We start from the raw sequence: 26,318 nt of genomic DNA, 5'->3' as shown, positions 1-26,318 counted from the left end.
CCGCACATTCCAGTGGTGGGTGAGAGGAGATCCACCATCCACCAGGTGGGATGGGACCTTCCTGGGGCTGCCAAAAGGGACCTTTCACAGTAGCACCTTTGCAAACAGCAGGATCCCACTGAGACATCATGCACACATCAGCACACCCCTGTTGGCAGGCTGAGCCCTTCCTTTGTGGGTGCACCTAGGGGTGTCCCTGCCTGGTGGCCCACATGCAGCTGAGGCTGTGCCCTGCTTGTGCTCTAGCTGGTGGAGTTGGGCCTGGAGCTGTTGCTTTCAGACCTCTTAGCATGGCTTGTTGGCTAAGGCACAGGGTTAGCTGGAGCTATTTGTACGTGCTGTGGTGCTGGCTCAGGTCTGGCGGGCTCAGAGCACGGCTGCCTGCAGTCTGCTGAGCAGCCATCCCTGCAGAAGACCAGGCTTTCAGCTAATGGTGTTCAGGCCTTGGCCCTTTGCATTTTAATGCATCACACCTGCTGGAGAGCTGTCCCTCAAGCTCTGTCCTCCCTTCAACTCCACAGACTGTTTTTTATTTCCCCGGGGTACAGAAACTCCCACTGCTGAACCCATCAGCAGTTCATCTACTCTCATCTACAGCCTCCTCCATTTTGCTCTAGGTGCTTTAGTCATTTCTGTGCCCTCCCCACCTCCCTTTCCAAGAGGGGACATTTTCCACCCCACCAGCAGCAACTGCAGCACCCAGCTGCCAGTGGGATGCCAAACCTTCACTTCTAAGCAGCATACACAATTCTGAGCATGAGACAATTAGGAGAGAAAGAGGGAAGGGGGAAAGTATCGACAGGAGTAAATTGAGAGAAATCATAAAGCTTAAGCAGAGAGAAAGCAGTTTGAAAGGTAAAGTATTTAGAGAAAGCCCTTTCCTGGATGAATCTAATTGTTTTGTTATCTTTACCCACCAAAGCATTTACTTTGGTTTGTCGCCCGATCCACAAACACTTTCGAGGAGATGACATTACCGAAAGGCAGGAACATCTGCATCAGCTCAGCATCCCCAAACTCCTGGGGCAGATGGTAGATAAACAGGTTACAGCCCTCTGGTCCTGTCAAGAGAAAACAAGAGCCATGAATGGAAATTAATAGGATACGAGAAGCACATGGTGGAGGTTTAGTTTGGTGTCCCCTCTCTCTGACAGCTGAGGGATCACTGCAAGGAAGCAGTCTGCAGAGCCCAGACTGCATTATTGGGTCTTGGAGAAAGGGCTTCCTTTGTTCCTCTGCATGTCTGACTTTCTTCAGCTGGGAAAGAGTGGCTGTGCGATGTGTTCTCACAGGTTTTCTTGGATCATCTGTTTATTGTTACCGTTTCAACCTCTTTTGAAAAAGGTATGTGTCTAGCAACATGGCATCTATCCTAATGACCCTTCCCTATTCTCCTATATTGGTCTTCAAAACACTTTCAGAGGAGCAAAGAAGGCAGAAGACCAGGAGTTCAGAAAGCCACCCAGAGGCTGCGCTAACCTTCCCAGGACAAACACCTGGATAAAACCTAGAGACAGAGGAACGCAGGAGCACATGTGGCCACGGAAAGATGGAAAGGAGTAATAAGAGCAAAAAGAAGATGCAGATCAGTTTTCCTTTGCTCTCCATAATGTCATTTAATCTGTAGAGTATTGGGTGACCGCCACTAACCCTTGCCTCTTCTCAGTGTCTGCACGCAGAAGTTTCATTATCTTTCTCATGTCTGTGGGAGGACTGTGATAACAAGCAGAAAGAGATGCAGAAACCCCCAGGCTTATTTTGGTTTTAGAATTTTATATTCAGCCTCCCCAGCTTGACTCAGCCCAAAGACTCCCCCAAATCCAGGCAGTTTGGTCACGTCCCCCAGTTCTACAGGGTTCTTCAAAAGAGATGATAGATGGATTCAAATCCAAAATACTAGACTTCAGGACAGAAATTGCCTTTTTTTTTTTTTTTTTTTTTTTTTTTTTTTGCCTCAGTGCTGTAACAAACTTCAAAGGGTTACAGACTTCAGAGGGTACTTGGAAAAATATCCAGAGAGGAGTCTTTCATTGGAATATGCAGTTTTGCTAAAGTTCAGACTCAGAAAATGTTCTGTTGGAATTGAATTTTGGGGTAGAAGAGGGAGAATCTGCCTCTGGCTTAGAACGAAGCTTAACAATGTGACTTTTATTTTAAAGTATTGTGCATAAATACTTTGAGTGAAAATCCAGAGGGAACATTTGTGTCCAAGTGGTTTTGTTGGAAAACAAACAAACAAAACAAACAAACAAACAAAACCCAACACATTTAAACCCCTTGCAGTGTCCACCAGCAGAAACCTGTATAGTTTCAGGAGGCTGGGATTGTGTTTTTTTTTCTAGGGATTATTTCGAAGGGTACTTCCAGCTGCTGCCCAGCTCTGCACTGACCTCCACAGATAACTCCAGCTCTGGTTTGCTCAGGGGGGTCAAGATAAAGGGGAATTAGTGCATGCTCCTTGTTGTGACAGTAAGAGGACAGAGAGAAATAGGGTGTCGTCCTTCCACCCAGTCCTTGTGCCCACAACCCTGTGACCTGACTGAGCCAACTTTCCCCCATCTGCAGCTGGGGCACAGTGTAGGGAAGTAAAGGGTTTCTTAATACTCTCCTTTTCTTCATCAGGGCATAATTACGGTGTCATAACACAGCAAATTACAACTTTGCCTTTCCTGTTAGGGAGAGGAGTTCGCCTAGATGCTCCCACCTTTTATTAGCCATTACTCATCCCCCCGGCTGGCAGGAGAAGTACGGCGAAGTCAGGATTCTGACAGATGCCCATTTAAAGCTCATTAAAATTCCTGGGCCTCAGCGTGATTGAAGTCACAGGCTCTCCACATTTCCTTTTGGATTAATGGAAAATGAAGCCCTAATGAATATTTGCTAAGCACAATTTTCCCCACTAATTTGCTAAAAGGACTGTCATGAAGGAACAGCTGATCCTTTGCATCTTGTGCATTTCCTAGAGGTCATCAGGATGGTGACAGGGTTTCTTCCAAATGGGGGGGGATAGTGGGATGGTGGGATAATTAACTAATTAGGCACCCGGTCATCTGCTTAACTAAATTACTTTTGAACCTCAGTGGCCCACAATCAGGTTCCCCTATTTCATGCCAAGCTTTTCATTCTTCCTTTCACCTCCTGTCTGCCTTTTCCTTAGTCTCCCAACTAAGCAACTAGCTCTTCCCCAGTCCTTGCTGCAGTCCAGTTAGATGCAATGTGCAGTTATTGGCATAATAAGCTAGATATGAAACAGTCTGAAAGTGTTAAACAAACACCGACCCCCTTAGGTCTCTGTTAGGGTTGAGAAAATTCTGCCCAGGAGAAGACCATGGTCCAGAATAGCAGGGAAAATTTCATTTCTTCGTTTGAACGTGCCCCAGAGCACTTCTGCTGTGGGATTTGAGATCTACATTATTACAGAATGGGTAAAATCTTGGCTTTGCTGCAATTAGTGGCAAAATTCCCACTGACATCACCAGAGCCAGCAGTTTGCTCTGCAAAACTGGCAAATTCTTTCAAAAATGCCAGCTGCATTTCCTGGGGTCTTGGATGTGTTGTGCACGAGCAGGGATTCTGCCTGCATGTGCTGAGAAACACCTACTAAGGCATAAGGCAGATCAGAAGGCATGCAATTTCATCTACACCAGGCTTAGAGATTGGGCTCAAGGAAAAAACAACCCTTAGCTCACCTTGAGCTCAGCTTTGTCTCACTCACAGTGCTTGGAGACTGAAAGGAAGAGACCAGGAGGAGGTGAAAGAGCAGAGACCATCCTCAAAGCCCATTTCTACTCTGAAATGTGGCTGTGAAACCCATGCTGTGGCTTCCCATACCGACTCAGATATTCAAGGCCAAACTCACTCAGTTCCCATATACAGAAGATTTTTGCTAATTTCTGATGCTGAAAACTCCACCTGCTACTGAGAAACAACCTGGGGTAGTTTGATTTGTTTTATCATTCTCACACATGAAAATTCTGCTATTAGAAGCAATTTCTTGTTAAATCCATCCATCCATAAGTTACCTATCACAGTTAGACTCCTTGGTAAAGAATTCACAAGACAAACTCTCACTCTTTCTCTCTCAGCCCTTCTATCTCATTTTTCCTTTATTCCTAGTCATGCTTATCTAGGCAGTTCATGGTAGACCACGCAGTTATGTGTATGGCCACTGTTTTGTACATGTCTGTATATTTTCGAGAAACTGAATTCAAGATTTGTTCAGCTCAGAATGCTATGAAGAGCTAAGTAGTTCTCAGTGCACACAGGCAAAGATATGTCCAAGGGATCAGGATCACTGGAGCAACATCCCTGTTGGTATGGCAAAACCTCAGTGAAAACTCTAACCGTCAAGAGAAAGGTCTTGTTTTGGACTGAGTTAATGGATTATTGGAGATCAGTAAACTTGGCAGTTCGGGGCTGAATACAGTACTAAAATTCTTTACTAAGCACTTCACTTTGGTTTACAAAAGGGCTGTAAGTCAGCTCAAAATCTAACCCTTGCGACACTTTATGAAAAGAGAATCAAGGTTCATTTCTACCCTGACACCTACCATGGATTTTGGCTTTATTGCTTTAAGCAATAGATATTTCTGCTCATTAATACACTAGAAGCACAGATAGTCTTGCTTCAGACAAAGGGAAAGAAAAGCTGTAAGAAACACACAGTTTATGAATAGTTTTTATATTACAGGCAAACCATGTTGGATAATGGAAATGCTTGTACGTGTGAACACTGGAACACATGGGAAAGAGATCTGCTGTGGGTCCTTGTTGATTTGGCTTGGTTGGAACTGAGCAGCTAAGTCATTGCTCTGCCCAGGCTCCTCACCTTCCAGATTGTTCATAATCACTTAACTTGGGGACAGCAGCCATCCCAGTCTATCCTGGGTGTCCACTGTCTACATGAGTAAACTCCACATCCCTGGGCTGAGATCAGCTAGCTGTCTGTGATCGCATCCCCAGCACTGTGAATCAGTGTCATAAGGAGAGCCTATGACCACAGAACTCTTCCAACAGTAACTAAAAACAGGCTGTGCCATAAGGTTGCATGAAGTTTGCAGGCAACCTTATGGTTGGATGCACAGTAAGTGGGATACACACCTCACCTCTACAGCAAACACTCAGAGGCTGTAACTTCATGGCCTGCTCTGCATCTATTTGCTATTCAAGCCCTCAGCATATTTGAGTGCAGGAGTCACAAACCTGCATCACTTTATTTTAATGTGTATTTCTGAGTTTCAGAAACTACATCAAGATGAGTAATACCATACAAATTTGAAATTACCCCCACATTTTGCCTGGTTGACATGGTCTGAATGAAGACTCTACCTTTGATCGTTGTCATCTTTACCTTTGATCGTTTTGGATCTGTTCCACCCTATGCACCCCATCCAATGCCAGCAGCCTCAGCATTCATGTGGAAGCAATGACTTATCTCTACAGGAATGATGCAGCAGCCAAGCAGCTCTGGGCTTGTTATCCAAGCAGGATCCAGGAGCTAAGAGTTAGTATCATTATTAACAATGTGATCATTGATGTTATTGTTGTGGTAGGGCTGGTTCATTAACAAATCAATGTTTGTGCACATCCTTGCAAACATAAAGCACTCTTTTCAGCACCAAGCATTGTTATTATTAGAGTTCCCTCTTACTCCATCTTCCTGTTTAAGGTTAGAGAGGCTTACAGGTCTTCACTCTCTGCTTAAAATAATGTTGTGCCTTAGAGATTCTCCCTCTAGCAAACGGCAGAGAAATCCATAGGAGCTAAATGCTACAGGAGAATGAAGGACACTGAGAATGGCAACCTGCATTGGACCAGGGGTTCGTCTTATATATCTGGTCCTCAGCCATCCTCAATACCAGCTGCTCATGGAAAGGAGCAAGGAGTTATAAGATAACTTGTCCACTGGGTGACACTCACCCTCAACCCACAAAGACACACTGTGCCTGGCAAACTCAGGGGTCTTTGGGCAGTGGGTGTTCAGGGTGTGCACAACAGCTATCCCTTGCTTCTGATTGTTCCTGGCACAATGCTATGCTAAGCAAAGATCTGCTCGCCATTTTGTCCTGTGCTTAATCTAGCCCCAGTAAGTAATAAAAAGCAAAGTCCTTCAGCATGGGGGAAACATCTCTGTAATGATACGTTAGGTCTGTGCATCTGTTCTCACAGCAGGGACATGTACTAGAGCTAATCAGGAGCTGGAAGTTGTGTTCCCCAGGAAATTCTGACATCGGAAAAAAATTAATTCCAAATTAGATCGAAATGCCAACATTTCTAATTTTCTCACAAAATGAGATTTCTCCCTCAAAGTAGTTCTAGGCTATCAGAATGTTTCAGTTTGATAGTATAATCTTGATTCATTTCACTCTGACTGTTACACCATATTAAAATATTAAATGTCATAATATATATATAATAGCACATATAACATAGAACATATCCAAATTAGTGACCTAATAGAGGATAAAAGCAGAAATTAATTTTTTAAAACGAGGATCTCTACACTAGGCGGAAGCAACTGACTTAAACGCCTCACTTAGGCAAGCAGTCTCCTCTTGTAGTCGAGCAAGAGCAGTGGACTCCCTGGAGGACAGTTGGGATTACCTGAGTGTGTTTCCTCTGAGGATCCCACAGTTCCCCGCTGATTGTAAAGGAAACATGAGGGACTCCTCTCCTCGTTCAGGCAAGCCTTTGGGTGCAAAGCATTACATGACATGGATATCTCCCAAAACATTTACATGCAATAATGGGAGATTCACTTCTCCTTACTTTTCATGTCTCCAGTGCAACCTGTCCTATAGACTACATAAGCCAGGCTCCTCTCGCAGTCAATGTAAAGAAATAGGTACCATTGCTATATGATTCATCTCATCCTGGTACAGATAATATGCTCTAAAAGGGATGATTTCTGTTTCCTGGTTATCAAGGGAAGCTGAAAGGACTCTATCAGCTCCACTAAACAGTAGGTGTCTGAAATGACATCACTGGCTTCTAATGAAGGGCCACTAGTGCTTTGTTTCATATTAAATTCTTTATTCTAATGCAAGTGTGGTTTTGTTCCACATTCTTGTTGGCTGTCTTTAACAACCCCCACTGGATGTTATTGCCTACATTGCTACCAGGTCTTTCCATGGCCCATGCATATCAGCATGCTCCCGTCCCTGAGGGCTGAGAAGACAGATCTCAGCAGCTATTCCCCACAAAGATGTTCACGCGTATTATAGTTAGTGCCAATGATGCCACATATGGGAATTGAGAAAAGACTCAGTGGACCAGGGATTCAAAGCAATGGGGCATTTAATGGATACTCTCTAGGTGTGTGAGAAGGGGAACCAATGTGGTGGGGATGGCATGCTGGGTCCAGCAAGGAGAACAGACCCTTCACTCACCTTCTCTCTGTTGCTGTGGGATCATGGGAGGCGGCTGTGGGAACGCTTGGCTAATCTGGCCATAAGCAGCAGGATAAGCAGCTATGGGGGAGAGAAAGGGAGAGAAGAAAGAAGGACAGATTTCAGTGCTGGGAAGCATGGAGCTTTTACGTCAACAATCACACCAAGCTGGAGGTGGGCTTTCTCTCTGGATTTTAGCCTTGTACTGCCTGAGGTGCAGTAAAACATCACAGCGGTGCTCCGGGTGGTTGCACTTGGCCCTGAAGACCCAACCTCCCTTCAACATCCTAACAGTAGCACTGAGGACAACCACATCGTCTAAATGGGGGTCTCCACTGAGATCTCCCCCACCAGAGATGTGTAACCATCCCTGTTGGTATTACATGCATCCTCATTGACGAGCTCAGCACATTGATGCCCGTGCTGGCAGTCACGTGCAGCGCCCATGTGCGTTTCCTTGTGTAATCTCTTCTGCACTCTGATTATTTCACATGCTCATGGTAACAGTTCACACGTGTATTTCCTCTCTCTTACTGTAACCTTCATATGCACACACCCCGTATAGGTACACTCGTGCATACACTCTCAGATATATATTTCCTTTCATGTCTGCAGACACTTTCTCTTTCACGCAGACACAGTGGAAACAGTGTGCGGCAATTAAACAATTTTCCCCACCTCAGCTCCCCCACCATGCAGACAAGGGGAGCCATTCAGTACCACAGATGGTAGATGATGTGCCTTGCTGCTAAAAATACAGAGTACGGGTCGCCTGTGAGCCCAGAGAGAGGGGGATAGGGGCCATGTGTGTGCAGAGGGGTTAATTAACAGCTCAAAGGGTTGAGCTGCTTCCCATCTATCAAACCTCACAAGCAATAAATGACAATAACTAAAACACCGGCAAATGAAGCCCTACATGGAGAATTAAATTAAGTTTCCAGATACAGCGCTGACATGAGATAATAGCCATTCCTCAGCGGGAGCCCATGATTGCTCCAGTTACCACAGGAAATAATGACTTTGGGGTGGCAGCTTCCTCGCAACGTTGGCCATGGACACCTCGCAAGGGGAGGCTGAACACGGCAGGGTCATGATCTGCACCAGGTCACTTTGGCTGGTGTCAGTCCATCAGCCGCAAAGGAGCAGCTCCGCGTACAGGGCAACGTGAGAGTCAGCAGAAGCTGACCCAATGGAAGTTGTGAAGAAGCTGCTGAGGAACCAGAAGTACATCTGCAGCTTCTAAGCAGGCCTCAGACTAACTAGCTGGGATACGGCCAGTGGGGTAGTGAGGCTGACCCCAGAGACGATAGCTTTTGGGGTGTGTGTGGTAGCCCTGGGTTCAGCAGCTGCTCCTCCAGCCACACCAGAGGTAGCCAGTGCTGAGGTGTCTTATGCATGGCCAACCTGTGTACCCCACAACATGGGGATGTGCAGACATCCCAAATCCTGCCAGGAACAGCAGGTTCTGGCAGTCCATCTACCCTGCTCATTACAGCACTCAGGAAACACTCTTTTTTTTTTTTTTTTTTTTTTTTCTACAGAAAGTGTCCCCCAGATCAAGTGTCCTGATTTTCTACTTGTTCACTGTGCTAAGGAGACCCAAACTGGTTCTGTCAATGAAGCTGCACCAAAGTGCAGGTCAGTGGGAGCCTTTCCCTGGTGTTTTATGGTTGAAGATCACCCCCTTTGGGGGAGAAGACCCTGGGTCTTTGTTTGTTTTCATGAGTAGAGTGAATTTAATCTGAGGATCCATGGCCCTGGTGTCCCTGTCTCAGCAAACACCTCCCTTGCCCCATCCCCCTTAGGTGTGTTCAGAGATTAAAGGCTTTAGAGAAGAGAAAGGTTTACTGGGAGAAAGTGTTAATACTAACGACCTGCGTACTGCTGCACTCCAGCGTAGGCTTGCTGCAAGGGGTCTGCTGCAGTGGGGCTTTGTGCTGTGGAGACAAGAGAGAGAAGGAATTAAGGGATTAAAACATGAAGGATGCTCCCCCTTTCTCTTCCATCATCAATGGCTGGTGTGGGACAGAAAAACCCAGAGGCTTAAGCATCTTGCTTGCCCTACAGACAGTGTGGTGCAGTACCCCCATAATAACAGTCCCCCAACTGTCCATTACCCCGTGCGACTTCAGAGCAGAAAGCAGACAAACTTTTCTTCTCTTTTCCCAAGTTTAAATTATAGACCGCATCGACTCATACAGATTTTTGGCATTGCAGCAGTCAACCCCAAAAAGCCCTCATCCTAAGCCAGGACTGATGCTGTGCTAGGTGCTGTGCACACTCAGATCTCAGTGATGGCTACAGGCGCATGAAACTTTCAATCAGAGCAGAAAACAACAGGGGCATAGCAGGAGGAAGGAGAAGAGAACAAAGCACTGGCTCCTTCCACCCTGACATCCCTCCGAAGGACCATGCTGCTGCTGGGCAGACCCCTGCACGGGGAGGAGAGGCTGCTTGGATGGGAGGGGGACACCACTTGTCTGCTCCAGGAGGATGCTGGGGATCTCTGCGTAAAGCATGCAGTCCCTAGCTGGCTTCAAAGTGTATTTTTTCCCTTTACAAGTGTGCATTCCTCCCCCTAAAACTGTTTATTTTTGTGAAACTTTGAAGTCTAGCTCAAATACAACCAAAGCTGGTTAAGATTTTTTTTTCCTTTTCCCCTTTGGTTGATAGGGAGAGAAGAGAGAGTGAGAGAGAGTGAAACGTGTTGGATAAGCTCTTTCTTTATCTGCAGCAATAAAATATTTAAAGCAAAGCTTGGCTGAACCTCCAGTCCAAATGTCACCTTGGCCCTAATATTTCACTTCTTGTTATGAGTTTAATTTGTATTTATTGGTGCTGCATAGTTCTACATTTATTCAGTCCCTCCAGCTTCATACTTTTAGGATGATCCCTTAGGGAACTGCTGCTTTCCCCCCTCCTTCCCACCTTCTTCCCTCCTACAAGAGCAGAGGTGTAGCTGGAGGAAAGGGCTTGGAGGTTGCACCTGATGGGTCCTCTTGGAAGGAAACCTGCTGGTGCCGTTGACCTAGCCAAGGAGAGAGACTGGCTAGATGCCAAAGTGCATGATGCAGTGGCAAACATGAGTGCTACGGAACCAGGGAACATGGACAAAGTGCTTTGTTACAGATGCAATTATGGATTTGATCCTTAATGGCAAAGATTACCATTGATCATGATGGCAGCTTGTAAGGTCTCCTAGTACATTTATCTCCCCAAGTGCAAAGAGGAATGGTAAGACCAAACTTGGAGGGGAGAAACTCAGTTGGCTGGCTGAGTCTTGGAGGCTCCTACTGATTATGGGTATTACTGGGTCATCAGGGTGGTCACAGGAAGAAACAGGTGGGATTGTAGTCTTAGGCTGGAAGATGGCTGGTTGAATTGCTTTGGCAGGTGGGACTTTTGGCAGATCCCACAGTGTGCATGTGAAATGGGAAAGCACTACATTACTGTAAGGATATGCACCCCTTGAAAAGGGGCAAGAGAACAATTCCTTAAAGCCTCTGGAGATCAGTGGAAGGCATAGCAGGGATGTAACCCTGTATTTTTCAAGTGTAGATGTTTTAGGAAACTGGAGGAAATGTTTGCAAAATATAAAGTCTGTTTTCCACTTACTCCTCCCATCTTGAAGAAGGGAGCGACCAAAGTCTATTCTTTTTAACCTTTGTTCAAACCTGTTTTCCTCTAAAAACAGGCTGTTGAGCATATTGCTACAGAAGAAAACGGAATGGTTATGAAAGGCTGAGTGATATAGCAGTTCCTGTGCTCCCCTGGGAGAAAGGATCTTAATAACTTGGACCCCCCAAACAGACCATGTGCTGTCACACAGAAGGTACATCCTGAGCAAGGTGAGAAAGGAGACATGTTAGAGGGAGCGAGTCTCTAAGAGAATTATGGTCTTGCAGTCTGAAGGAAAGGAGATGATCTACTGTGCCAGCCCCAAAGGCAACTGCCCTTTCTTGGTGGTACCCATCTGCTTATTGAGCTAGAAAAAGAAATTATCTTTGCTGCTCAGGAGATACACTCATAGCATTTCCTTTCTCTGCCCTAGGTTAGCCTAGCTGGAGCAGAAGGTCACACCTGTCAGAAACCACAAATCAGCTTCCCAGGGAGGCATGGTATAGGATGAGACACCAGGCCCCAAACTGGGCTGCTGGGGCTCACAGACTGATGCAGAGCACCTAGCTGATGTCCTGGGGCGTTACAGCAGTATGGGTGAACATTTCTTCCAAGGTGTCCGTGCTGGCATTGCTCAATCTGCAGGCCATGCAGAAAGACAGTGTAAAAGCTGAGGCTGGACTTGGGCATGCTGTTTCCTTCTCTGACATGCTGGCAATTAGCAATGACTGCCTCTCTGTTGATATGTGGAGCTGTACCTATTCAACTGTGATCCTTTTCTTTCTTCCTTTTCTTAGGTGGGCATGCATGGAACCTGTCCACTCTCCAATCTATACCTGAGTCTGCATCCTGCCCACAATGACAAAACCCTCCGAAGAAGCTATTTTACCTCTGGCTTCTCGGCCCTGAGAGTGCAGGTTTGCCTTTCTTGAAGGAAACCTGATACTTCTACTGATTTTGATTTGGTCCAGGATAAAATCCTTCTCACAATTAAACACCTTTCCCTGGACCCAGTTCTGGACTTAGACCTTTCAACTGCATTAAATTGTGGTGGGGTTGATTACTTCCACAGAGAGAAAGCATGTCATAAGTATCACATCATATGGATGATGAATGTGATGTCCTAGGACAGCTGCTGTCTTTATGCTGGTGCTAGAAACTGAGTGGGACCTCCCAGCTCACTGGGGAGCTCCTCTTCTTACCCCATGTGAGGATATCTTGCCTCTCTTCAGGGCCATACTCTGCCTGTCAAAAGTAAGCCATTCAGTGTAGGTAATATATGCTGAAAATCACAGTTCACCTTTAAGATTAAATATTAAAACTGGGCAAATGCTTTATTTAAAGGGTTTGGAACAACAGGCATTTAAATGCAGCCTTTTTCCCTCCCACACAAAGCTTTTAGAGTTCATTATTTCCCTGAGCCTTCAGGACTTGTCAGCAAGGGGAGTATCTAACTGGGAGTTTCTTTCTCAAGAGACTGTTTTGTGCCCCAGATTACAGAGAGGAATTCCTCCTGGCTCACAGCACATGCAAGTCAATGGGATAACTCATCCCTTTATTTCAGTCAGCTTTGATCCAAGCTAGGAATCATTTACTCACAGGTAAAGAAGATGCAAGGTGTTTGTGGCTAGCCTGACACACAGGACTGCAACACTGGACCAAGAGTCCCTGGATGCTCTTGAAAAGGAGCAAAGCAAAAGCACCTCTGGGCTGTAGCACCAAATCCCATGGGGAGGCAGCAGCCCCCACTTCGGCGCTTTGTGTTTTGTTCAGAGCCTCATGCCCTACCTTGGCTGTTTGGGAGAGGCAGTTGTGGCGATTCACCACCTGCAAGGATTTAACTTGGGAGTTCTTAAAAATAAAAGCGATGACCTTTGCTCACTGAAGAATTCATCTTCCTTAGCTCTGATGGTGTGTTTACTCAGCAAATGAAGATGTGACTTCAGTACAGTGGATGTGCCCATGCTGGCCAACATGGGCTAGGAAGAGGCAGGGACACAGGCTCCAGGGCTGGCTGGGTACCCTGGCATGAAACCAGGGTAGCTTGGGCAGCCATGAGCATATCTTCATGCTGCCACTCGCTGTGCCAGATGAATTAAACTTAGTGAAGGGCATAACCGCCTGTTCTCCCAGCTGTAGTATGGATGAAGCCAATGGTTGGTATGGATCCAGAAATCTCAAGACACTGATTAGACATTTGAAGAGGTTGTGGCCATGCTGTGTTCAGCAAAGTGACAGCCCTCCTACATACTAATGACCAGTGTGAAGTTCAGGAAGGGCTCAGATGTATGAGGGGCTCATGATCCAGAGCTAACCTGCCCCAGGGTTGTTTGTAACTGTAGGATGGAGCGTAACGTATGCTAAAATTTATAGTGGTGGGGAGATGTAAATCATTTTTGTGTCTCAGCAAGAGACCAGGAAGGAAAGTTGCTTTACTCTTGGTAAGATGCACATAACGTAATATGACTGTGCTCCTCTAAGGTAGATTTACACTGTCTCTGTGACCCCTTCTTCCCACACAGCTGACAAGTCTTCTCTGTTACTGCAAATATTAGTTGAAGTTAGTATGGCAACAACTAATGGATCTGACATCCCTGGGATATGACAGACAAAATTCAGAGATGGGGAAACTTTCTGCATCTTGAGCCGTTCTTTCAATTTTTTATGAATAGTTCTGAATTTTTCAAGTATCCTTTTCAAGAGAGTGATCACTGCATTCTGATAATGGTTACACACTGTCAAAAAAACATACCAAACTAACATCCATGCAAACATGCATAATAATGCTGCACCCTTGTTCCTGCAACTTGTCCTCACAAGCACTCCCTGTAACGGTGCTCATTTTATAGATGACATGTTGTCTGTGCTGTTTGTGCTGGGGTTCAAGTCCACTGTGATCTAGAAGGTGAATAGCTAAGTAAGGCCAGGTAAGATCTACAGAAATGTGGGAGACACTAGATGAGGAACAAGAATATCATAAAGGACCTACAAGGGCTTTTGGACCAGAACACGTGTATATCTATGTTGTAACATCAGGAAAAGACCTCAAAGGTGTACAAATTTGCCCATTGATACCGTTTGAAATAGATTTCCTTGTCATCATATTCATGAAGATCTTATGACCAATATACAGACATTTGAGAGATCAATCGTGATGTAATGTGATTAAATGGGAATCAGATGGTGAAGTGAAAAAAAGCAGAGAAGCTCCCGAGAGGCCAGAGGACAAGTATCAATCACATCAGCCCCACTGAAGTTAGTGTAGCCGTGCTGCTTTACAGAAGCTGAGGATCTGGCCTTGCCAGGGCAAACTAAAGGTGTACTGTGAAAACAGATGCTAATAGTAACTTCATTTGGCAGCTCAGGGCAAGAGCCTTATCCCTGGACATTGCCTCTATATTAATTTGATAATTTCCATATCTCCACGGGAAAAATTCTGCTCAGATACTATTGTCTCTTTGCAAGACAATCCTGGCCAAGATGCCACAAGGTGACCATGGCAGATAACCTTCCATAAACCTGGAGACATAAAACAAGCCAATGACCTACTATATAGCCATAAATATAAATTTAACGAAGGCAGCACTTATTCATTAGGCAGAAGTCAAGAAATGACTCCCAAGTCCTTCAAAGAAAGTAGATCTGTTAATGTCACTTTCTGAATCCTTTGCCTGATGCCAAAAACCAGGGATGATTTCCCAAGTCAGCACGAAATACCAATGCTTTAAAATTAACATCAGGAAGCTTTCCTACTACTGATATAACTCTAGATTGAAGTCCAACTTTTTAAGGGAGCATTCAGGTAGTGTTAGACCCCACATTTAGCTTTTTTCAGAGAATGAAAGGGTGGAGGTGGCAGTAAGAAGCACACTGCTAAAAATAAATAAAATTAGTTTAAGGGATGTTCTATAAGGAATCCCTCCTGAGATGCCTGTAGCCCAGCTATGGTCCCTGCTGCTGAGCTGTTATGTGGGTGCCCCAGGTGGAAATGGTTTTAGGACAGAGGGCTGGAGGCTGCTGTGGATCTCAGGGATGAAATCAGGAGGAACTGCACTGAAACCAGTGGAGGTGGTGAGGCAAAACTATTCTGGTTACTGCCTGGAAGCAGAAGGCTCCAGTTTCTGAGAGACAAAACAGGGCCTGGCAAATCTTGGGCCCCTGCACACCCTAGGATTTCACTTTGATAGAAGAAGCTAGCAAACCTTTCACCTATATGATATACCCTCAAAACCCTTCTTTCCACTGACTGCATTGCCTGGCAGTCTTGCTTTATTTCACCTATTTCACCCTATTTTCCAGCACTGCTCCCTTCACTGATCTACAAAAGCATGTAATCACTTGGATCCACAGCTTTGTGCTCTGCCCCATCTATTCACTCCTCTCACAGACCCAGGCGTATCTTACACCTCTCCCTGGACCTGTCTCTGCAGCCACTGAGAGGGCAGATGCGGGGTGCAGGGTGATCAAATGGAGCCAGCACTGCTCAGTCAGGGTGGGGGGTACATAAAATAATGATAGCACGACAAATCAAAGTGAAGGCCAGGATTAAAATAAATAAATAAATAACTGAGTGGGAGGGCTCTATTCACCTTCTCCTTAAATCCAATTTAAATCACTCTCTACAGCCCTAATCTATATCCATAATTATATCATTTCGTACAACAAGCTTGCGAGAGGTCTTAAGAAATTTATGTAGATTAAAATTCATGGGTGCCATAGTACAGATTCCATATTATTAAGATTGATTAGGACAGCTGATGCTGTGATTAAAGAAGCCAGCGTTTACTGTTGTAATTAATTAGGTATTCAGACACAACAATAACTGCAATAATAGAAAGAATGTGCTGATCCGGCAGAAAACAGAGACTGATTCTGTGTTTTATAGTCTCGTTTTGTCATTTAGGACACCACTCAGTCAAAGACATGTTGTCCTATTGTCTCTTCCTGTACCAACCAGGGGAGCCATGAAACCCAGGGAATTTGTGCCCCCTGCTCCATCTCATGGGTTAGAAATATCTTTTTGTAGTGTCCTCAGGCATAGGAGATGCTTGTTTAGGACAACAAATGGCCACACTATGGAATTCATATAGTGCATCCCTGGAAATCAGGATTATCCTTAGTATATTCCTAATAGTCCTGCCTCCAAGCCTCATCCACAATTGGGCCCCTGCTGAGATGGGTGCTGTGCAAACACACAGTATGAGTCATGTCTGCCCATGAAGATCTTCCAGTGGGCAAAGCAAGAAAGACACAGAAGACTCAGAAATGCAGCAAGGTGAAGGTGGTTGCCCAAGGAGATGTACTAATTCAACAGCAGAGACAGGACCAGGCTTCCCTCCTGTTGCCTGAGCCCATAAACACATAAATTGTGGTCAGGTTTTTAAAGCTATTAGGGCACTTAACTCCATATTTTTTTGGGAGCTTGCTCTAAGTCACCTCTGAAAAATAAAGCTCAAGGTGTTAACTCACTTAGGTACTTCTGAAAACTTTAATGCAGTGCCTGCTTTGTATTTACACCTTCTTCCAGATCAGAGGAGAAAACACTTTGGCTCTGGAAAGGCTCCCACAGCTGCCTTAAACAACCTCATTCATTATGGCTGCAGCGTGATCGCTGGAAGTACACAGCATCATTAAAGTAGCTTAGACTACAATTGAAGATGGCAACTTATTATATTTTTAATGAGTGCATTCCTTCACTTATTTATTTTACCAGTAAAGCGTGGTTTATGGCACGTGGCAGATTGTTACAAATGGGTCAAATAAATGCTTCCCAGTCATAATGATGTTTCAGGAGCTCACTGTTGCATTTTTTGAACTGCTGATACAGGATATGAGAGGGAAAGCTCTCACTCAGGGATTTAGGGTGGACAAACACAACGAAGCTAAAGATTTCCTATAGCAAGCAACCTAGCCTCAGGGCTGCTGAGCCAGGTAATTTCTAGGGCATGGTGTCTGACCAGACTGAATGCTATGGGGCTTGACTTTCATCCTGGACCTCCTACAGGTGCAGGAATGTCACTCCTTGTCTGTTCTTCTTGTTCACCTGCTCTTGAAACTCTGTGTGACCCCTTTGAAATGTCAGGGCATGCGCTGGGGTGGGGGAGGCCAGTCCCTTTGTCTGCCTGCACATAGGAATCCCTGATCCTGGCCAATGCCACCAGAGGGTGTCTGTTGTGATCGGACCCATCCTGTGACTGACTGGCCTGGAGCAGCAGCCTGCCCATCAGCAATGCTGCTAGCTAATTGAGAAGCTAATAGATAAGGTTGCCATATCAGCATGCCGGCAACTCCTCCCCTACAAAATGAGCTTGGGTAATGATAATAATTACAGATGGAGCCTGAATCCTGTCTCTGCTGGCAACGGATGAAACTGGTCACTGCCCGACGGCTCTTTGTTGAGCCAAGGAAAATGAATTTATGGTGTTGCATCAGTTCCTAAGACATGAGTTTCTATAGCGCAGGAATTCACCTGTGGGGGACACCTCTGCTGCCAGTCTCAGCTGTGGCTTGGAAAGGTGGGCTTAAAGGCTTGGCTGCCCAGTAGTACTGACAGCTAGTCCTCACCAGAGAGGAGTGGGCCTCAAGTAGGGCATGAAGTGGAGTTTGCTCTCTTGCTAGCCCAGATGTGCCTACTGCATAAGCAAAGGGGAGTGGAAGGACTTCTGCAGTGTCTGCAATGAGGAGTTATAAAGCTATTCCTGGCTGTGCTAGGCAGTCAGAAACAGCAGCACTGAGAGCTGTGAATGAGGTAACATATTTACAGTGCATTATGGACAGCTGAGGAAAGTCTTGTTTTGTTGCCCTCAGTTACCAGACTAAGTGCACTGAAGAAACCAGCGTCCTGGAAAACATTCCCCATCTGAAGCTCCTCAACGTTACCCTACTGCTGGGTCCACCCCTGGCTCTAGTTGGGCTGGACACCCACTGGCCTGGGATAGTTTGGGCTAAATTTATGCTTCCTGGGCACATCACTCGGCAGAAGATGACAGAGCGCCCACTCTTTTCTGGGTGCTGTGCTCTGTGTACCCTTCCAGTTCCCTCATTTTGAGTCACTGAACCTGTGACAGTTGTTCTTGTCTCTTTCTCTTGTTTGATATCCTTAGATCTCCCAGTTTTCTCCTGTCGCCTTCCTCTTCTCTTCCTGAGGAGGCTTTATTTTTGCAGCAAGCATTTTGTCTAGATCCTCACAATGCAATCCAGTAGGGGCAAGACCCATTCCTGGAGAGAAGAATTTTGATGGTGTGAAACACAGCAGAAACCAGTGCAGATGGCCTCCACTGCCATTGTAGGTCACACACTTAGAAGACAGGCACCAGGCTCTTGGTGGCTAAGAAGTGTTGGCAGAAGAGCGCAATCCTTGTTACTATGATGAATGTGAAAATGGCAAATACTCTTGTGCTGCTGCAAAGTGACTTGCCAGATCATGGCACAACAGATTATGCTCTTTGTCCACACCATGTGTTGTGACACATTGCCATGTTCAATAGCTCTGCAAGTTGAAAGACTAAAGGGCAGGCACTAATGCACAAAAAGGCCAAATCTCCAGAGGGATTCATACTAGTTGAAGGAGAAGATTTTGCTCCCTTGTGATTCTGTCCATGCCAAAAAAGTGCCCCGTGAAACATTATGTATGTATTGGTTGAGCTTGGAGAAGGTGCGAGCATGGCTTGCAAAGCGTATGTCTGCAAGCATATGTCTGAATTGTTTTCTGGTGGTGCTGCATGGATCCATAGCCCAACCAAAGTCACAGAAAGAGAGAACTCCTGCAGGGACTGTAGCTGAGATCAAAGATCTGGTGAGTAGGGATGTCCGACCTGCTCTTGCCTTTGCCCCAGAGTCATGAGATTTTCAGTAGTGAAAAACCTAAGACCCAAAAGATACCGTGTGTCTGTTCCTGCTCCAGACAAAGGGAATATTAAAAGGAACATTGGTGAAGACAGAAAAAAAAAAGTGAAACTACAGGGCAAATGCAACTACATGATTTGGACCTGTTTTTATAGAGCAAAGACTGGAGTTCTGAAGTCATTTAGATGCAACATCAAAAATATTATAGCTAGACACAAAGGTGGACATGTAGACAAAGCACACAATTAATGGGATTTATTTGGGTCGGAATGATGTGGATGTCATGCCTCTACAGATTTTGATGGTCCTGTTTTGCTATTTTCAGGCAACAAAGCACATTCTGCTACAGGATATAATGGTCAGAACCCACATTTCAGGTTTTTTTTTGGTGGAGTATGAAAGAGTATCTGAGAGCAAAATTCAGGCATTAAACAATATATAGCAAGTCATAACCATAGCAAGACTAGTCTTGCTATGGTTACATACATAATACTGCAGCACTCTTGGCCACTTTCAGAATGAGAAATATATCATAAAAGAAAATTGTTTGGAAGGAAGTTGCTGACTTTGAATAGGGACTGGCATGTTCTCTTCTTCTCTATAGTGTTAGTGCAATTGCATGCTTAGCTTTAATATTTTATTTCCACCCTTGCATTCAGAAATGCAGAACCACAGGGCAGTGCCAATAACAGATGCTACAGAGGAAAGTGCGAAAAATCCCATAATGAACAATGATGGAATAAGCTGCCCAGTGATGAAAATTTCTTTCTAACCCCAAGCAATTAGTGGCTGGATTATATCATAAAACATGAAGGTTTGTGTCTTTTCTACATTTTTATCCAGTCTAATGTGACTGTAGATGTTCTCATTATCCACATAAATGTCTAATCCTTTTATATATTTATTTATTTTTTAATGCTGGTAAGCTCCAGGCCTCAATAAAGCCTGTGGCAAGGAATAAAGTTTTGGAGAGTGCATTAATGCTCATGAGAAGGAAGAGAATATGATGGAGTAAACACATGATGTGTCCTACACCTAACCTGCTACAAAGGAGCTAGCTGTCAAGGTTTCATTGCTACTGGGGACAGGCAGAAATAAAATGAGCGGTAAGGTTCTGGCTGACCACTTTACACCTCTGCTATCACTTAGGATGTCGCTGAGTTATGAGTAAGCTGAGCCCTAGGAAGGACCAATGTATTGCTGAGGACATGCCGAGATAAATTCCAACTTCACAGAAAGCCAAATACTTGGAACTCAGCTCTACTGGCAGAGGGGAGACCCTCATCCTGCAGGCAAGTGAAGCAAGGATGACTTTTACCTTTCAGTGTGTTAGGCTTTTGGTGTTTGTGCATGGACTTACTATGGACTGCTGGCTGAATGACTCTCAAAAACTCAGAGAAGATCACATTAAGGCCATTGACTTTCATATAATCTTAGATGAAATACCTAACTCAAAGCTTTCTTTAATTATGGGAGTATTTGGAGGTAGTAATGAAAGCTCAAATCATTATGATTCATCTAGAGAGATCATCTTTTCTCGGATATCTGCAGTAATGTATCATGGAAAATTAGCTAAGAGGAGCTAGATAAAGCAGAAAAAAAAGATAGATGTAGAAATGGGTGGATAAACAGAGAGATGATGGACTGGCAAACAGGTAGATGCTTAGATGAACCAATGGGTATATTTATATCACCTTTCTTGCTGTGGTGGCTCAGCGAGCACACTAAGGCTTCCTTCAATCTTCTGATGCCTCCTCATAAGCTACCAAGAGCTCCCCATCCCTCTAACCTGCTACAAACTTGTACACATCTAACTCCTAGCACAGTAAGTCCCTTGATTTCAATTCTGCTTAAAGTTGAACTTATAGCTAAATGTTTACGAGGTGTGTGTGGGAAGAAATTATAACTATTTTTTTCAATACTCTTGATATTTCTGGACTTTCCTTTGCTGCATTCACAGTTGTTTTGTGTTCTTTTTTTTTAATTTTATTATTTTTTTTCCAGTGACTTTGGCCAGTAACTAGGCAAGACTTTTGCACTTCTGTGTTATGTGATATTTTTCCTTGTAGCTCATAAAGTCCCAATTGATGTTGAATCTTTTGAGTTTTCAGGACTGGTTGAAGTGGAAAGATTTCTTTTTTTTTTTTTCTTTTTTTTTTTATTAGGGTTTTTGCAGGATTTTTGGCTGGAGTATCTGACTGAATGTTTGACTTCCTAACAGAGTAGATTAATCTGAGTGCCCCAGGGTAAAATACACCTTTGCCAGCTGGTGACTAGGATCAAATAATAAAATTTATTTAAAATGTTATTGTTATGATTGGTATTATTAGTGTACACCAATTGGTTAGGAAAATCTTTCCAGCAAAAGCACAGCCTGGAGCAGAGGGCCGTATCAAATCCTGAGGACTGTGGAAAGATGTTAGTGCACAATAAGGAACCCTAAGTTCTTGGTGATTACAGCTTCAATGTGTTCATATATTTGGTATGTACCAGTACAGAGGCAGGTACTTATTCTTTAATCTGCCTCATTCATTCCTGACTGCCAGGACTTGCAAAATTACCCCTTCAATACTGGGTCTTTTGAGTTTGTCACAGTCTATGAATCCTAGCAGCTGTGCCTTGGTGGTGTACCACTAAAGGGTGAAGCTGAGCCAGTTCTGTGTCTGTATTGAGAGAGCTTCACTCTTCAGACCTGGTAAGGCAACAGGGTTTGAATGCAGCTGTTATTTTGGAGACCAGCACCCACTGCCTGTGCCCATGGTCTGAAGGTGCAAGGTACAATCCTTCCGAAGCAGCTTACACTACTTCAGATGTAGATGATTTCCCTAGGACTGAAGGAGCCAGCTGTGGTCTGACTTACCTGGATAAGGGTGGATGCCATTAGCAAACACGGCTTCTGCGGCGGGCTGCCCATTAGCCTGCGGCGGGAGGCCAGTGAAACCATTCACCCCAATTGGAGATGGGATGCTAGGCACAGCTGGTGCAGTTATGCCAGGAGGCGTGCTTCCACCTGCAAGTGAGGAGAACACAAAATTAAAGCTGATGAGTACTCGAAGCAATAACTACCTGGAGAAAGCTACTGACACAGCAGCTGTGATCACCACGCAGAAGCCTTCTGATAACTCAAGAAATGAAAAATCTTCCAAATTTTCTCACAACTAAAGGGACTGCTCACACCATCACAGGATAAACTTGTCATTGCTCCCCTATTTGGAAAGCACTTAACATAAGAACGGCTTGCAAAGCTTCCTTCAACAGAGAGGCATGTTTTTGGTGATCTATCTCTAGACTAGATCCACGGCTAACATCAAGTCATAGAAGACACTAGGAATATCACGCTTCCTCCTCAACTCTCTCCCTGGAGTACTACATGTTTAATGGCTTAATAAGTAGGAATTTCTTTCCTAGATATCATTTAGCACCAAAACCAAATTCACAGTCCCACCTTTCTACAGTTTCTCTTTGGAGATGTCAGCTTTGTGGGTGTAGTGATTTTCAGGGCTACTCTTTCTGCACTCTCTCATGAATACACATTTAAAGTGCAAACTAAACTTCCTCAGCATCAGAGATGCTGAAAAGATTTGGCAAGTTGATTTATAGCCTAAAGGCATCCCTTGATACATTTTTTAGTGTTGATGTTTGGCCCCAGCCTGACTTTGTAGAGTTTTAGTAAGGATCTCACACTGAAAAGGGGCAAAAGTTGTGCTAGATTTTTCATGGAACCATACTCCTCCCCTTCTTCCCAGCCCCCTTCCATGGGGGGCTGCAATGCTGCTATTTCAGAGAAACAATTTAATCGTAAGTTTTGGGTGGGATCCTGTGAAGAAGGATCTTCACACTGGTGAAGAAATCTTAAATTTCTGAGGGGAGAATAAAATCTCTCTGCAATCTTATTGTCTTCTCCTATGCCAGTTTAAAATGACTGGACAGTCTGTGCTTCTTGAATCATTTTCAGGATGCTTCTGGAGACCCCAAATCAGTTTTCAATATGTATGAAACCATACTTTTCTCTTGCCAACTGTGGGTGAAACTAAACTATCTTATCTTCAGCAATATCCTTCTGTGTCAGGGTATACTACTGACTGAAAGTACCATTTTTGCAGGAAACTTTTTTTTAAACTGATTGAAGAAATTTTCTTCGCCATAGCAGTACACCACGATGGGTCAGTCCAACAACACGCTATCGACTACTTAAATCTGTGTTGGTACTTTAAGAGAGCCAGTAAGATTCATGAGCTGTTTCTGTATGTTCTGATTTGAGCAGCCCAACAAGCAGGCAATATTTCATCTCTTTTCTTATACTCTGAGCAGACAAGCTGCTGCTTTCCCTTTGCTTATTTAAATGGTGTTGGCCTTTAAAAATGTCCTCAGTGGGGATACTGGGAGCCGGTGGTGGCAAACCCAGTCCAAAGGCAATGCTCGAAGCATATGCCATCAAATTGCAAATCACAAAGGCTAGTTAAAATTTCAGTTTCTTTTCTGGATCTCTCCTTTATTTGCATAGGCAATGTAAGTAGTTTTTTCTAAAATTGCAGCAAGGGATTTGCGCTTGCTATTTTGTGCATGTGTAAGGAAGTTTAGGCAAATTCATTGCAATTCTTTAATTTTCTTCTTTTAAAGAACCCCCTGGAGAGGTCAGATCTGTAGTCGGAGGAGGACTGGCATAATGCCACCACAGAGAACAAATGGCACTGCTGCATGCCAGTTGTGGATTTCATCCCCAGTTTGAGGCGTCTTACTGCAGCTACACCAGGTGCAGATTTACAGCATGGAAGGAGAGGGGCAGGAAGGGAGAAGGGAAGAAAGGAAGCCTAAATGAACTTTCATTTCTAGTCCTATCTTTGCAGGAAACAGTGAGGCATAAGTAACCAGGAAGACCCACTTTTCTCTCAGATTATAACAATTACGGGAGAAAAGCAAAATATGCACCAAGCTTTCAGTGACACCAAATTAATTTCCTAGCAGTTGTGGACTATTGTGCAAAATAAACCTGATTCTTTTAGGGAATCATCAAAATGCAGGCAAATAGGATAAAGTTATTATGGTCTGAATTACCCACTGGGACTGCCTACTGCTCTGCATTGACTGCAGGCAATCCAGACGACTAGTTCAAACTGGATGTCTCATTTTTCTATGGTTAAAGCCATGTGAAATGCACCCTGTCTCTAGTCTGTTAGATCTGCCTGGATCCAAGACTCTTGAAGTTCCCAGGTCCCATGGGAACTCATGAACATCAATGAACTCATGGCCTTGACCTTAGAAACCCACTGTCCTGGGGGCTGGATTAGGAATGCTGCAGAAGCAGGTTCTGGTCTGAAAGGGAGGTGAGAACCCGAGGGGCCTGAGGATACCAGCACAGAGGCACGGTGCCCAGCCAATACCTCCAATGCCTTTAGGAATTCTGTGTTACCAAAGTCTTTTTTCTAGCACAGTTTTTCTTTTTGCTTAGGAAAGATCAAAACACATATTTTTTTTTTTTCCCCTCAATGTTCCAAACACTTTTTCTAACGCCTGTTTTTCACAGAACTTTGAAATGTTTCATTTTCATTCCAAGTCAGAACAAAGATATACTTCAATGACTGGAAATCCTGCTATGAAGCAGGATGATCATTTTCCATTTGGCTTTCTGAATGCTAACAAAAGCCAGCAGGAGAATTCACTTTAGGCTTCAGATATCTCCTGGCTACTCAGAAATTGCTGCTAGTGTTGTAGGCTTGCTTGCTCAGACGTATGTGAAACATTTTCTATGCATCTTATCACAAGCTTTGCGAGTGTGGCAGTAATACAAGGAGTCATTTCAAAGTCTAAACATTTCACCCAAGAAATAATTGCCATTGGACATCTCCACAACCCATTACAGAGGTTTTACATGAAGTAAGCTACACACTCAAGGTAAATCTGCAATAATGCCAAAATGCATGGGCTGCACGACTGAGAATATGTCATAGGGAAACTGCAGAATCTGCCACCATGAAAGAGATCAAGGGACCATCTAAACCAGCATCTTATTTTCAGTAATGACCAGTCATGGATGCTCTGGAAAGCATGTAAAAGACATGAGCTTTCTTTCCTCCTGTATTCTGAAAATAAGAGTTTAACAGTTCCCAGAAGGCAGTGGGCACCTCAGAAGAGGAGCAGAACTTAGAAGAAGAGCTAGGATATTTTCCATGTCCTGGATATCATGGCAGACATAGGATTTGGCTGTTGTACTGGTATTTACGCACCTGTGTCACAGGACTGCTAATTCTGAAGACATTTATACTCAAAAGGGTTTGTACTCTTTTGTAGTGAGGCCATCATGAGCCACAGCCTGGATTCAGCTTTCCAGGCCCTGAGAGCATTTGAATTCCAGGCATTCTTTGTTTGACATTCTCTCTGCTCCCACCAACACAAAACAAATCTAGCTAATGCAAATATGATAATCTTTCCAGCAGCGGGTTTAAAGGGTGCACATATAATTAAGCCACTTTTCTATTTGGATTCGCAGTAGCTTCATCGACTCTTTGTTTATACATTTATCGTTGTGTAAACATATATTTCAAAATGTATGGTGTAAGATTTTCAAGTCAAGCACTTTTTCTTGGTTCTCCATGAGTTCATGTGGAATGAGATCTTTCTCTCTGTCTCTCCTTTCCCCTCCACACCCTCATATTCTAATACAATCTGACCCAGTAGCTGCTGACATTGTTCCCAGCTACAGATTGCAAAGAAGCTAAGCTGTGTGCTAATGGGGAGGTTTTCTTTGGCAGACAGAAGTTAGCAGAACTGGATTCATTAGAACTGGATTCAACAGCCTCCAAGCCTGCTCTGCCACAGTACCTTATCTCCCTGCCATCCAGCGTTTCTCTGCCATGAGGTATCTTTCCTGGCTGCTCTGTCAGTTGGCCCTTTCCTGCTCCAGTGCTGGTGCAGATTTCTCCATGTTCAGCAGTGAAGCTGCTCTCTTACAGCTCTGCTCTGCAGGGGTCCCAGATCTTGCCTTCCTACCACTCACTGCACCATGACTGGCTCAGGCCTAGCTCACTCCTGCCACATCTCACCCCAAACCCTTGTCAAGCTGCTCCTCTCCAGGCTAGCTCAGTGCTTCAGCACATTGCTCACTGCAATGCCATGTCACTGAGCTCAGTCTCACCTCCAGGACCTCTCACAGGAACAATTGGCATCACCCCTGGGACACATCTGTCCCAAACTGTCCCTTAGAAATGGTCCTTCTCTGCAGTTACATCTTTGTATCTTCTGCTCCCCTACCAGACTCAGCAGTATACTGCAAACCTTTCCAAATTCTCACTTATTTCATGGTTTGGCCCTGCTTCCCCAGGTGCCACCCTAGTCTCCTGCTCTTAGGCTACCCGCCACTGCATGACTACCTGTCCTGTCCTGTCCTGGACCTGTTCCTGCCCAAAGGATTTCCTTGTGCTTCAAGCCCCCGGAAGTCCAGTCCTGTTTCCACCCCAGCTTATTTCTCTG

General features: G+C 44.5%; 1 protein-coding gene and 1 long non-coding RNA gene across 13 annotated transcripts in view; one reads left to right on the top strand and one right to left on the bottom strand.

The window, feature by feature from the left end:
• Positions 1-26,318, bottom strand: part of CELF4 (CUGBP Elav-like family member 4) — a 797,917-nt gene that overhangs the window by 45,028 nt on the left and 726,571 nt on the right. For 6 of the 12 annotated variants that reach the window (XR_011091156.1, XM_068666938.1, XM_068666939.1 and 3 more), the window contains exons 8-11: positions 21,712-21,861; positions 9,260-9,325; positions 7,389-7,469; positions 918-1,061 (exon numbers count right to left, since the gene is read on the bottom strand). Coding sequence is in view for 11 of the 12 variants with exons in the window: in XM_068666938.1 (XP_068523039.1) it covers positions 918-1,061; positions 7,389-7,469; positions 9,260-9,325; positions 21,712-21,861 (441 nt within the window). In the remaining variant the exon portion in view is untranslated. The remainder of the gene's footprint in view (positions 1-917; positions 1,062-7,388; positions 7,470-9,259; positions 9,326-21,711; positions 21,862-26,318) is intronic. The other 6 variants (XM_068666948.1, XM_068666949.1, XM_068666946.1 and 3 more) reach the window with 3 other exon arrangements.
• LOC137848067 (uncharacterized) lies at positions 1,082-2,590 on the top strand. The gene is made up of 2 exons (XR_011091158.1): positions 1,082-1,344; positions 1,422-2,590. It is a non-coding gene; the product is annotated as an uncharacterized lncRNA (long non-coding RNA).

This window comes from Anas acuta, chromosome Z, assembly GCF_963932015.1.
Source record: "Anas acuta chromosome Z, bAnaAcu1.1, whole genome shotgun sequence".
Taxonomy (NCBI): Eukaryota; Metazoa; Chordata; class Aves; order Anseriformes; family Anatidae; genus Anas; species Anas acuta.
The sequence above is the reverse complement of the archived record's forward strand: the minus strand, read 5'-3'. Positions and strand labels throughout refer to the sequence as shown.